The 14494-nt window shown below is 41.1% G+C and overlaps 1 protein-coding gene across 2 annotated transcripts in view; it reads left to right on the top strand.

Moving 5' to 3' along the window:
* CAMSAP2 (calmodulin regulated spectrin associated protein family member 2) overlaps positions 1 to 14494 on the top strand; it is a 77162-nt gene that overhangs the window by 18275 nt on the left and 44393 nt on the right. For both annotated transcript variants that reach the window (XM_083445271.1, XM_083445270.1), the window contains exon 2: positions 4613 to 4872. In XM_083445271.1, the coding sequence (XP_083301397.1) occupies positions 4613 to 4872 (260 nt within the window). The remainder of the gene's footprint in view (positions 1 to 4612; positions 4873 to 14494) is intronic.

Genomic DNA, 14494 nt, shown 5'->3' with positions numbered 1-14494 from the left:
ACTGGGTAAAGACTCAAACCATTAGGAGAAAGACGTTGTGTAACCTCCTACTTAAAGTGGGGTTAGACAAGAACTTCACTCCAAGTAGGGCAAGTTCAAAGTGAGCTTTGTAATACCACCTTGCGATTTTGCTGGCTAAATAAATAAATGAGAATTCCTTTTAGACCCTGAGTACAAAGTGGGCAGGATGAAACTCTGAAGGCAGTTCTATTTCCCACAAGTAAGTTAATTGCCATGGTTCTGCTCTTGATTTTCAAGGTGAGCTAGTGAAGGAGGCAGATGTTTCTCAGTCCTCCACAACATTTTGGTTTCTGGGCTTGAATTCCATTAACTGACAAAAGATGTAAAACTTAGCTGCTGATATATATATATATATATATATATATGCTTTCGTAGATTTTCACGGGTACAGGAATGCAGGTTTTGGTGTCCTCGGGTGTCTTCCCGTGTAAAAGTTGGGGTGTCTAGGCGACGTTTCGACGAGGTCTCACTCGTCATCTTCAGGCTGGTGCTTTCGGCTTCTTGTTACTGGAACAGAGCAGGATCTCAGTGTTTGAGTTCCTATAAATACTGTTGAGGAGGTGTGGTGTATAGCCTCCAATGTTCTGGGCAGAGAGGAGGTTCCCAGGCTAGTGTGCCTTTTCTTCTTTTGTTCCTTAATTACTTGAGGGATATCTTGAGTGATTTCTTGAGTGATTTCCTGAATCCCACTTAGGTGGGTCATTAGGTGTGGATTAGTTGCTAAAGCCTTCGTGTCTTGAACTCTTGAACTTTGTGAAGAGTTTTTCTGAGAAGATGGCTGTACTGCACTTGGTTGTGCTCTGGCTTGGCTTCGTGTATAGGGGCGAGCTGTGGTTTTGTGGCCTGTGCCAGCCAGATCTGTGTAGGGATTGCAGGGGGGTGCAGCATCCGGAGGTGCCACCCTGGTTTGGCTACTGGATGGTGTCTGTAATTTATCTGTGGAGAGGGTCTGGGTTTGGGTCTGGTGTGGTTGATTGGTGATGGCGTTCTGTGTGCCTCTGGATCTGGTGTCAGATTTTGTGGGGAGGGCTAATTTCCAGATGTCTGGCAAGCGGGATGTGTCGTCACGCTTGTTCATGTTGTGAGGGTGTTTCTCTATCTCGATGGCTTCCATGATTATTCTCTTGTGGTGATGTTCCATGTTAAAGAGCAATTTGGAATCTGCAAAATTAATTTCGTGTCCTGTTTCTTTCATGTGTTGGAAAAGAGAGGAAGTTTTTTCTTCTTTTTTGACGGCATTCTTGTGTTCTGCGATCCGTGCATTTATTCGTCTGTTTGTTTGTCCAATGTACGTGGCTGGGCAGACTTTGCAGGGTATTTCATAGACCCCTTGGTTTTCCAACTGAATTTTATCCTTGGGGTTTCTGAGGATATTGGCTATTTTTTGGTTGGTGCAAAAGGCTGTTTTGATATTGTGTTTATGGAGGATTTTGCTAATTTTATCTGTAGTGCCCTTGATATAAGGAAGGAGGGCTATGCCATTGTTTTCTTCTGTGTCTTGGTTTTTGGGGGGTGTTTCTTTTTGGAAACTTGGGGGGTGTTTCTTTTTGGAAATTAAGGAACAAAAGAAGAAAAGGCACACTAGCCTGGGAACCTCCTCTCTGCCCAGAACATTGGAGGCTATACACCACACCTCCTCAACAGTATTTATAGGAACTCAAACACTGAGATCCTGCTCTGTTCCAGTAACAAGAAGCCGAAAGCACCAGCCTGAAGATGACGAGTGAGACCTCGTCGAAACGTCGCCTAGACACCCCAACTTTTACACGGGAAGACACCCGAGGACACCAAAACCTGCATATATATATATATATATATATATATATATTGGCATCCCCTAGCTTCAGTATTTGTACCCATAGATTCTAGATTCAGGTAGGTAGCCGTGTTGGTCTGACGCAGTCAAAATAAATGAAAGAATACAGTATCGGGAGAAGTGTGCATGCATGCGAAAGCTTGTACCCAGAACAAACTTAGTTGGTCTATAAGGTGCTAGTGGACAATTTTTAAATTTTTAAATTTATTTGTACCCATAGAATGAGTGCTGTACAGCAGCCGTGAACATATGGAAGCTCTTGTTTTTGGGACTTAAATAGTCTTGCAGACAGAATTGCATTAAAAATGTCAACCCAGCACACTCTAATAAACCTCTTTGATCAACGCTAAACCAGTCTTGTTTTTTAGACACCCTCTTCCTTCTGCTACCTCCCTCCAATGGTCAATTCAGTTTATGGCATTTTGTTTATGCAAGTGCTCTGAAGGTTGCATTATTTTGTAGAGTTCCTAGCAGCTGCATGGACACGTCATGTCAAAGTAGTTTAGCTTCCCTATATGCACTCTCTATATTTCAGGATTTTCTATTAATTGAATCTGCAATGGCCAAGTATCAAAATCAACCTCACCTGTAGGTTTGGGTAGATCTCTCCAAAAACATTTCAATCAATAAGAAGCATAGTTGTTGTTAGCTTGTTCATGACATGTTCCACAGCCATTTTTTGGTACTATTTTTGGTACTGGCACAGATATAGTGGTTGAAGGAAGAAAATATTCTTTATTGGCAGGATTGGATTTTGACATACTGTCTAAATGGGCCCACATGTTTGTTTGTTTGTTTGTTTGTTGTTTGTTTGTTTGTTTTTTAAAAATAATTTTTATTAATGCATGTGCTTTTGTAAACAAAGAAAATCTTTATCTCTTTTCTTAGGTTGTAAAGTCTTCCATATATCTGTTACATATGATGTGAGACATTGGTGTTGAATACAGAATAAGGTTGGGGAAGAAGAAAAGGGGGGGGAGTGGTTAACTTATATTTTTATATTTAGTGTGTATTGGGGTTTTTATGTCAGTGTCATTTGGCGTCTTTCTGTTTGTTTATTATATTTCCTTGGTAGTGAGAGAGGTTGGGTGGGGGGGCCCGGGCATGGTTGGTTGTGTTTAGTTGGCTGCAGTGAGATTTGTTCGTGTGGCGGGCAGAATTGTTGAGTCAAGTTAATCAGATTGTTTCGCATACTGTCAGTGGGTTTTTGTTGTTGTCTTGTTGGGCTGTGTATGTGATAAAAGGGAGCCATATTGGGGTGAAGGCATCCTCTTCTATTTGATGGCGCCCACATGTTGTTTAAGGAATATTCTAATTTCATGTCAGGCACGTTTGACAAAAGCCGGCTCATCCTAATGCAATGATGTTGATCCTAGTTATACTGTTCACAAAATTCAGCTTATCATTTATTGTATAATTTTAATTTCTACAAATGAACAAAATTAATAGGGTTGCCCAGAAATTTGCTGCAAACCCCAAAGTTAGCGGATTCAGCCTGGAATAGATACCCTGATGCCATCTTGTTTCCACAAATGTGCAATAATAGATACAGATGTTATTAATAAACTGGCACAGGTTGGAAGTTTTTCACATTTAAAAAATGCTCGGTTGAGCATGAGACTCTTAATTTCAGGGTTGTGAGTTTGAGCCCCACATTGGGCAAACATTCCTGCATCACAGGGAGTTGAGCTAGATGACACTTGTGGTCCCTTCCAGCTCTGCAGATCTATGATTCTATGTTGTGTGCCAGGGAGGAAGCACAAAGCCAAACCCCACAATATATAAACAGTAAATAATTGCTTTAGGCTGCTGCTAAAAACTTAAAAGGGTTCCCCCCCCCATATGTTGTGCAACTCATTCAGTACTTGTCGGTTCCTTATTAGCTTTGCTCCATCAAGTAGGATGGTGTCCCTGAGGAGCAGACTGAACAATGTGGGAAAGCAATAATCGGAACACCTCACATTAAAAACAACAACTAATTGACAGCCTTATTCAGCTGCTTTGACAATCGGGGAAGTGCATCCTTGTAAATCAGCCACTTAATATTAGTAGCTTCCACACTCTTTTCACTAGCTTGCTGGATGTGGCAGAGGAGGAACACAGAGCTGCTGTGTGCAGAGGAAGCGGCTCCCCTTCTTTAGCAAACTGTCTTTGCTGGGCGCTGAGGAGGGATGGAGTATGCAGTAGAATTCTAGGCTTCGTGACTACAGGCTAGTGGTAAAATACAAGGGTGGGGAAGTGGCACCGGAGGAGGATATGAACAGTTTCCCCCCCCATTCCAGATGCCTGGTTGAAATTTCCCCACTGAGCTAGGGACAGCTTCTGGGGCTATTTCTTTTGGGGAAATGGTGCAACTGGAACGGCTTTTTTAACACCCCCAGTCCTACTACCACCTGTTCCTTCTTCAAAGCATCTGCCTGCTAGCAAACCTTAAGGATGGGATCTCTGTCATGGATTTCTGACATCCTGTGCAGTTTGACCGGAGGATGGTGTAAGCCAATTGAAAGGTTTGCAGTTGCATACCAAAACATTGATTTGACCCACTGCAGCTCTGCAGGAGCTAATGTGCATAATTAAAGTTGGCATTATTTACCCCTCTTACCCCCAGGTTAGGCTTTGGGAAGTTCTTCAGGGTGGGGAGTGAAAGGCAGTCTTGTAATGTGGGTGTTCCGCTTCCTAAAAATGATAAAATATAGGAATTTTGCACTTCCTTCTATAATAATTCAAATAATTACAAATAATGTAATTCAAAGGCTTTCCCCTCTTCTTTTGTAGAAAATGTACCAGAGGATCTTCGAGAACCATTTTATACGGATCAGTATGACCAGGAACATATTAAACCTCCTGTTGTTAAATCGCTGCTATCTGCTGAATTCTACTGTCGTGCTGGGAGTCTTATTCTCAAGAGTGATGCTGCCAAACCGCTCCTGGGCCATGATGCAGTTATCCAAGCCTTGGCACAAAAAGGCCTCTATGTCACTGACCAAGAGAAGCTAGTAACGGAGAGAGACTTGCACAAGAAACCCATTCAGATGGTGAGTTCTGGCATTAGAGTTTTGGCATTAGTCGTATACCTGGCTGTTAGCAGCATTTCTGTTTGGGTTTGAAGTTTGTCATGAATTAGCTTTTAAAAACGTTCCATAAATTGAAGTCACATCTTACTTTGCAAGAAATAGATATGATAGACCTATTTCTTCAGTGTTTCTCTCACTTGTTCACAATATTCAGATTCAGGAATTCTGGAAATCCAGAAAGTTATTTTTTGGGTACCAGGGCAGACAACATGGCACCCTCCAGATGGTGCTGGTCTGCAGCTCCCATCATTCCTGAATATTGGCTGTACCAACTGGTCTGATGGGCGTTGTCGTTCACAACATCTGCAGGGCCCCATATTGGCTCTGGATAGTAAGAACATTTGACTTTTATATTCCATTCTACCCACCTAAGTTATGCTTGGAACATATACATTGAAATTAGTGGACATAAGTTCATCTTTACTAACTGTGGGTCTGCTCAGAGTTTGACTTACTTGAATACAACCCATTGTCTTTTATTTGAATAAAAGTATACTTTGCCTAGTTATATAGAGTCTTAGATTTAGATTAAAAATCACAAGCATGTGAAATAGCTTTTTTGTAACATAATATGTAGCATAATTTACTAGGGCATCAGTTCAGAAGGCCAGAAAGCAGCAAAACATACAATCTAGGGTGCACTCTGTTCCCATTGGTCAGGGGTAGCCAGTGTGATGTCATTCAGATGTCATGGACTACAATGTCTGTCATCCTCGGCCTGCATAGTCAGGGATGATGGGTTTTGTAGTCCATAACATCTGGAGGGTATCCTACTGTAGGATAACATCTACACCCAGCAAGCCTGGCACAGAACCCAGATTGAACAGAGTTCATTGCCAGAATTATTTGTAACACATAACAGTTTTGTCGCCAAGGTGCAGGGCTTGCTTGGCAAGATGAATCACTGTGGAAAGAGTTCCCCAAGGGTGTGAAGTCTCGGAAAAACACTGGCTTGAAGTAATAAAAGGAAATATTTATGACTAATAAAAAACAATTCACAGTTTAAAATGGAAGACCGGAATAAAACCACAACCACAAATTTATATTTATTTTTATTACGAATGTACAGAACTGCAAGCATAAACATAAAAGCACATGCATGTGTTCAGTGGGTCATACATATAGTAATACATAAAGCATAGTCAGCCATTCAGGCAGTAAAAAGACCATTCACAAATTTCACTTCCAGGGGTTTAATCCAATTGAATTCTTCCAAAATGTGGGTGGTCTGTGAGAAAGGGGAGCAAATTGCAGAAACTTGAAAATAGAAGGAACCATACAACTTAGAAAGCTTGTTTCCCAGTACCTAGAAAGCTTGTTTCCCAGTACCTAGTTTTAAGATACTTGGCAATATGAATGAAACGCTTTCCCTGTAAATCCCATAGTATTCACTACTGCCACCCTCATTGCACAATTAAGGCAGCCTCTTTAAGATACATTTGAAATACTTTATGAAACCCTGTATTTCCCTACCTGCAACACAACTTCTAACAGTATACATCTGTAAAACACGTTCTTATTAAGTGATCCACAAGTTAGTATAAACCTTTGGAACTTGTTTTTTGTTTTCTGGAGAATTTGTAAATGTTCTTACTAAGTGATACATCTATTGTACGGCCATTCTCTTCTGTCTTTGTGTGGTCAGGTTATAAGTGAAAGCTGATGAATTGCTTCCAGGTTGTTGTCCTGTGGATTCATTGAAGTAGCTGTTGACTGAATTATCCCTGTACTTGACACATATGCCTACTAATTCCATTCTAAGTCCAGTGATCTGGGGTATTTTAATTAATTAAAATAATTATTGAGTTTTATCAATAATGATTATTTTGTATCATACATCAAGAGGTTGAATGTAGCCTAGAATGTCCATTCTTCTGCTGCATACATTATGGATTCCATGGTGCGTCTGCTTTGGTTTTGATGAACTTGACTGGCATTCTTCTGTGTCCAATGGGGTTTCTTGTAGGGTGGAGGAAAATCAGCGTGAGTTGTAGGCTTCTTTCTTTGGTGTGTCTGAAGCAAAACAAGGAGTGCTGGATACTTAGGTTATGGGAAGTGCCTGAGGCTTGTTTCCCGACTAATCTCTTTCCCTCAAGTGAGAACAAGAGTAAAATAACAAGGCAGGAATTCAAAGCGGACAGGAAAGGAGGTCTGGGGATGGAGAAAACTTTGCATGAATGACATCCATTTCATATGTCATCTTGACACTAGTGTGTACTAGTGACCTTTTGGCTTTTCCTGTGCTAATCATGATGTTTGGACAACAGTTACCAACACTTTGCACGTGGGAATTTTTGCCTCTCTGTTCAGATCCTTTAATTCAAGAACCTGTTGACAGCAGCAGGCTGCAAGCTGTTATCAGGCCTGTGTGTTCCACAAAATTAGGCACAGAACCTGAAATGCCAGAGTAAATCAAGCAAATTAAATGTTGTTTGCATGTATTCATTCACCGGGTATAATGCTGGTGCTTGGATGCAAGTTGTCAGAATACTTTTGTTGTTGTTGTTAAGATTGTTAGAGGAACAGGAAATAATTTCAGGAAAGGAGCAACAGTCTTGGTCTGCCTTCCCCAACTTGGTGCCCTCTAGACGTTTTGGAGCACAACTCTTATCAGCCTTACCAGCATCAGTTACCAGGAATGATGAGTGTTGTCCAAAACATCTGGAAGGCACCAGGTTGGGGAAGCCAGAACCTCGCAGTAGACTTAGGTGGCCAGTAAGACAGGCAATACTAGATTCTTAAAGTGGATGAAAAAAATATTTTTCTTGAAAGAGCAGGATTTCCTTTCCCCCATTCCTAATAATGGAAGTGTTGCTGAAATGGTATGGGACTTCTAGTGTTTTGTTTTGTGTTAGCTTTGGTATCTATGCATCAGTAAAGCAGTGTGTGAGGTGGAGAAAGAGATCCACATTAAATGCTTAAGGGCTACTATATTTACCAACCAGGATGAAGCATTGCTTTTTTTAGTTGTACACTAAATTTTTTCTAATCTGGATTTTGCTAATCTATTCTGTGCACAGAAACTTGGCAGCTGCTCTCTGTGTCTCAAGCAAGGTTTATGTCATAATGGTTAAGTGCTCTTCTGAGGTTTTAAACAGCTTTGCCTTGGGAAGAGAGAGGTCAGAAACATGGGACTTACTCCCCACTGTCCTAGCTTGCTATCAATACTGCAAATTTAAGTCGTGCAGATACCAGGGATTGAGCCGCTTTCACTATCCATGCCCCCTGAAAATACCTGGGAGGAAATTCCATTAAGTTGGGCATAGCCACCGAGATGCTCTGTCTTGTGTTACTGGTCTCCTAGGACTTTCTACAAATGGAACAAAAAGCAGGCATTGTTCCCTGCTGATTTTAATGCACAGCTTGGAAGATATAGCACAGTGTTTCTCAACCTGTGGGTCCCCAGATGTTGTTTGACTACAACTCCCATCATGCCTAGCCAGCATGACCAGTGGTCAGGGATGATGGGAGTTGTAGTCCAACAACATCTGGGGAGGCACTGCTTAAACACTTAGAGCTAATGTGGTGTTGCGGTTAGTGTTTGACTGGGACCTGGAGACCAATGTTCAGATTGCTGGTTGCCCATGAAGCTCACTGGGTTAGACTGTCAGGCAGGGACTGGCCGAGCAACCTTGAGCCAGTCACTGCTTCTCAGCCTTGCCTACTTCACAGGGTTGTTGTCAGGATAAAATGGGGAGGGGGAGCACTATGTACGCCGCCTTGAGTTCCTTCAAGGAACGGTGTAATAATAATGTAATAGTAAAGTACTTTGATCCTAGGTCATTAGGGCTTTACATGCTAACAGCAAAACCTTGCTTTAATTCAACTAGTCTCTCTGCATGTGCTCTTTTTTCACTGGATGAAGAAAGAGCATTATATTGTATTATCAGACAAATCTTGTTTACATTTTGTTTTGGGGATCATCGCCTATTTTTTTAAAAAAATCAAGCCTATCTGAGGTGTACAATAAAGCACTTCATAGTACCTGTCTCAGAAATGGCTAGCAGTTAATGCTTTTATTAACTGGGATCAATTATTAGTAAATGAATAAAAAAGCCTTTTCCCTAAAAGGCTATTCTTTAGCTCTGTGTCTTTCACTTAACCTTGTTGTGTGTCTGCTTGCAATTATGGGTAGCAGGAGGTGGTGGCTGTAAAAATGGTTAATTATTATTCAGCACTATGCAGCCTGTATTATTCTCTAATCAGAAAAAGTGCATCCTCGTGCTGGGGACTAGACCAAAACACAAATGAAGATCCTTTCCCTGAACCTTTTTCAATGCATTTTAATCAGCTCTATTTTTAAACCAGATGTATATCTTTTTTTGGTGTCCCATCTATTACAATGTATACAAAACCGTAAATTTGTGAAACGTATTCTGCCAGATTAAACGTATTCTGCCACCATAAAGCTTGAAGTGGTACTCATGCTGCTCCGTAGGTATTCAGCACCTGTACACCAGCAAATCTACAAAGCGTGGGTTACCAACCTTTTATTGTTATTTTTCAGCATCTCAATCATGCAAAGCCTTGGCGTTACTTAGATTTTTTTGCCTGCACTAGCTAAAAGGCCTAAATGTCATATGCTTTTCCCTGTTATCTTGTTAGTGAGGCCTAAGGCGAGGCAAAAATCTGCTAAATCTGTTTTGAGTAATCCAGGTTAAGAGTATGCATTAGGAAGAATTATTACGCTATACTGGATGCTACCTACAGATTGCCTCTCATTTCTCAGAGGGGCAGTTAGCTTTGTTGTTAATGTGAGAATGGTTGGAAGAAGGGGAAGCTTTATTATAATGCAATTAGCACTGAGAACTATCCTTTGTCTGGAGATTACAAAGCTGATGTGGCATTTTTAGCAGAATATAGGCATAAAATGGCAAACCTGTGTGAGAGCACTATTATTCTGTCTTCCAGTATTCCTTTTTCCAGGACAATTTGCTGAGCTTATTAAATTGATTTGATTCTATTTAGCTGCTGCTTTGCTTTGCACAACATTATATGACCATATATCTTGCCTTGTGTAAACATACGTACTTGCCCATATCCACTTCTGGGGATGTTAATTTATTATATCTATTTAATAAATTTATACACCACTTTTATCCTAGTTTGTTTGTTTGTTTTTTGAAAGGAAGGACCATATAAAACAGATGTGCCTGCATATGGCTATACTCCCTTACTGTTGGTGTTCAATCAAATTGTATGTTACATAGCTGTAGGTGGATCTCGACAAGGTATGGTCAGGGATCAGTATGGAGAGATGAGTGAGATGACAGGTACAATCCTTTCTCAGGGAAGGAGGATTGGAGCTTTCCTTCACCAGGGCAGAGGTGGGTTTGAAAGGGCCATGTGTGTACCACAGTTCTGTTTGAAAGCTGAAAAAGCACAGAACGTCGTAATGGGTTTAACTCTTAAAAAATTCTGTCTCTTGTGGCTGTGAAAATGTGCTTGGGAAAATAAGTCGGCAGCCTCTGCTGAAATGTCAGAAGTCACAAAGGTGGCAGAATAACATTTCTAGTAGTTGGGCTGCATTTCCTGTGCTCTGCAGTTGTTGTTTGCCCTTCTCCTTTAAGACTGGCAAAATAAAAGAGCATGCCAGTTATTCAATTTGCATAATTACACAGGTTGATTAATTCAGAGTTTCTTTGGGATTGAATGCATATAGAATCGTAGCTACCTGTTTTTTCAAGTGAGCAGTCAGCACAATTCTAGGTGTAGCTTGTTCTGAAAAAATGTATTATTATTAATTATTATTATTATTATTATTATTTAGACCAGAGCTTTCCAAAGCGTGTATCGTGACACGTTAGTGTGTTGGCTGCAGTGTGTGCCATGCAAACGCTGCCCACGCTCCTTCCGGATCTGGAAAGGGGTTATTTGAACCTCCAGTTTGCTAGTAAAACTGAATTACTGTGTCTTGAAATGCTGCATGCCTAAAAAGTGTGTCACCAACATAGAAAGCTCTGATTTAGACAGTCACACTTAACCACCTATGAAGCTGTGTTTCCCTTTTCTCGTGGCTTCTTCATGGGAATAAGGCAAGTTATATATAGAAAATAAGGCACACTTGCTGCAAAGCTACTGGCAGATATCTTCTCCGTCTGTGTGGCTCTGATCAATAAAGCTATGCAAGCAGAACTGAGATGAGAACCTACCTCCTAATCAGTTACACTGGAATGAGCAATGCTGTGTTCTTACTGGTGCTACCTGCTTAATATTCCAGTATATTAGCAAGCTTGTGTCTGATGTTTGGCTTTCTGAACACACACTGAATTGCGTCATGTAGCTTTATTCTAGATTACAAATCAAACTAGAACAGTAGGAAAGACTGCTCTAGTGAATAACTACAAGGGCATCGGTATCTCTGATTTCCAATATCCTGCAGCTACATTCCAACATCCTAAGCTTAAATAAATACCTAGGCTTGTGAATGTTAAAAATCTGACCCTCTGTGTGTCAATCCTTTAGTTATACAGTATGAGTAAAATAGTGAAAAGGTCTCCCATCTCTCTGGGGCCTAATTAATGTACAGTACTCATTGAACTCTGTATATAAGTGAAACTCTGTTAGCTACAGTTCAGTGCTTACTGTAATTAATATATCGGAAAGTGGTTTGCTGAGGGCACCCACCCAAGAAATTCTGTCTTGGTTTTGTTCCCTCCACTCCCATCTCCCCGAACTTGGAAATACATCAGAATTCAGTGTCACCACTTTAAAGCTGCAATTAAAAAAAGAAAATCACTTTAATATTAAATATGTTAGGAGATGGGGAATGTATCTGGACTGAGGCGTCAGATGGGTTTGGGATACTTTTAAAAGTCAGTAAGTTACAGAGAGCAAAGTCAAGCAGTTTGTTTTCCCAGTAGTCAACATTACCCTAATATTTCAACGAGCTCCGCACCAGGACTGGCTGTAGAAATATGGGTGTGTTTTTCCCTGTGTCTTGCATGCAGCCCTTGCATGTTAGATCCTTATTGGAGGCCCTGACCTGTTTCCCGCACTGACAGCTGAAGTTTTGTAGGTGGGTCAGGGTGATAATCAGAAAAAGCAGGAGGTGGAAGATGTCTAATTTCCATACCAGAAGGGGCAATCAGTGATGCTTTCCCCTTCAATATGTCCCCGTGCTCTGTTGCCTTAAGGGCTGTAGCTCAGTCAGTGGAAGAACACTTCTGTTGCAAGCAAGTTTAGTCCTTGGCACATCCAGGACCTTGTTCTTGGTGATGGGAAAGACTTCTGCTGAAAATGCTGGAGAGATTTTCGCAGTTGGGGGTCAACAATCCTGGGCTAGATGGACCAAGGGTCTGACTCTGTGTAAGGCCTGTTTTGGGTGCCCATATGCTTACTTCCAGGTCAACTCATTCTCAGCATCAGAGCTGGGCTAGAAGAAAAATGGAGGGGTAGCAAGGTTCACCTCCCTTATCCACATTAATTAATTAAATGCTCACACCTTTAATATATGAGTAGCACAGGCATGAGTTAAGAAACAAATGCAGCTCTTGCAGATAAGTCCATTTTCATCCTAAGCTTTGTGAAATTCCCCCCATGACTTGACAGAGCATTTTAAATGTTTAACATAATTACTACAATTAATAGAAATAATAATAATTTAATTTCTGTAGTGAAGAGATTGAGCATGCCTCTCTAATCGAGGTTATACTTCTACTTCAAATAGTTCAGCACCCTAGAGAGACAAGGCAAGGTAAATAGAACAGAAACTCTTCCAGAGGACTGTAGCATGTTAATGAGAGTTAATTTTACTGCCCAAAGGAAGCTTTTCCTTCTCCAACTCAGGTGAAGAGTAGGTGAAGGAGCTCAGGAAAGTCGAGAGATCCCTGAGCTGTAGCTTAAATGCCTTGCCCTTGCCTCGTAATGTTTAGTAGCATTCCCTGAATAAAGCTTCTCTAAAGCAGCATTAACTTCCGGATTCCCAATAAGCCCTTCGTTGTGGCTTTATATCTAATTATCATTTTAAACCACGAGATACTTCAATGTACTGATGTAACAGTGCCGTCTCATCTCCTCCCGCAGTGCTTGAGCTTTTCCCCAGTCACTGGGCCTTCCCTTTCTGTCTAGCTGTCATTGCTCTGCCAGCTTGTCACAGTCAGTCCCTTATCCACTAGATGAGGAAATGTGCAGGTCAGCTTTCTAGTAAATCGGTTAGTCAGCAGCTTATCACTCTGTAGGGTTTGTATTACTGTAATGACTAAAGGGGACACAAGTCTTTATGTGATAAGTATTCTCCCCCCCCCCCACCTGTCCATCTCCACTTCTCTCATGCCACTAATGTGTTCGGTTTTAAGTTGGAGCGTCGGAAATGCCCGGCTGAGACCTCCTAACCTGGATCTTTGTGCAAAGCAGAGTCTGACAGAATCCATCTCATCACTTCCCACTGTTGTGTGGCGCTGGGGCTGCGCTCTTTCAGAGCCAATTATAAACAATGAGTGCCCTTATGTGGTTGATCTTTTGCTTCCTAGAAACTTCCTTAAGCCTGTGTTCTCTCTAAAATGTGCCATTACTGGATGCACTTTAGAATATTATAGAAATAAAGTACCTTGCAATAAATGAGTATTTCAAAAATGAATAAAAGAACCCAGTGTGAAATATATATATTCCAAAGAAGCCTACATTTTGCAGTGTGTGCCTCACCTCCTGCCTTTAAAAATAGCATTTCCTGGATTTACAGATGCACAAATGAACAATCCTATTTACAAGCTCCTTTTGAACAGAAGCTTATAAGAGCAACTGAGATGAGATACATTTCACTATTAATGATTTTCAGAGATACCAGCAGTTTTCTAATTTTAGACTCCCAGCTGAAAAGCTAGCACTGTGTGAGTGCTGCATGACATTTGTATGGCATTGTGGGATGAGTTTTACTGTATTAAGCTTGTTGATTTATATCTGAAATACAGTCCTGCCAAGAGCTGCTTTATATGTAGCTGTCTCAATCCAGTGAGGCATAATAAGTAAGCATCAGCACACATCCCTCGCTAGATGATGAGCCCCACGCAGTCAGATACTTGTCCCTGCCTGATTTAGCTGATGCTTGTGCATAACCCGAGTTAGCAAATTGTTGACAAAGTCAATTCTCTTTGGTAGAGGAAGCAGGAGGTTGAACTGAGCCCTTCCTACAAACAGCTTTGGTGTAATCACTAATTCTTGTCTAAATGTGTGTTTGGGCTATGTGAAACATTTTTTCGTATAAACTTTTTATTTGTATCCCCCTCCCTCTGTGCAGTTCACCATGACACTCTTGAAGTCATTTGTTGTTGTTTGTTGTTCTTTAAATCCTCAGCCCAATCCTGTGATATAGTTTAGGTTGCAAAACAGCGACATGCTCAAGGCAACCCATTGAGTTCCATGTCAAAGCTGATACAGTGGTACCTTGGTTCCCAAATGGATTGTCAGCCGAATGTCTGTTCCGACTGTCGGCATTGTTTCTGGGGCCAATCAGAAGCCGTGCCTTGGTTTGCGAATGTTTTGGAACAGACTTCCAGAATGGATTGAGTTCGGGAACCAAGGTACCACTGTATTGGGTTTAAACCTAAGCTTTCCTGTCCTAAGTCTGTTACTGCACACTAGCTAA

Source organism: Podarcis tiliguerta (genome assembly GCF_965153285.1).
Source record: "Podarcis tiliguerta genome assembly, chromosome: 6".
NCBI classification, from domain to species: domain Eukaryota; kingdom Metazoa; phylum Chordata; class Lepidosauria; order Squamata; family Lacertidae; genus Podarcis; species Podarcis tiliguerta.
This window is presented reverse-complemented; position numbering and strand designations above follow the sequence as displayed.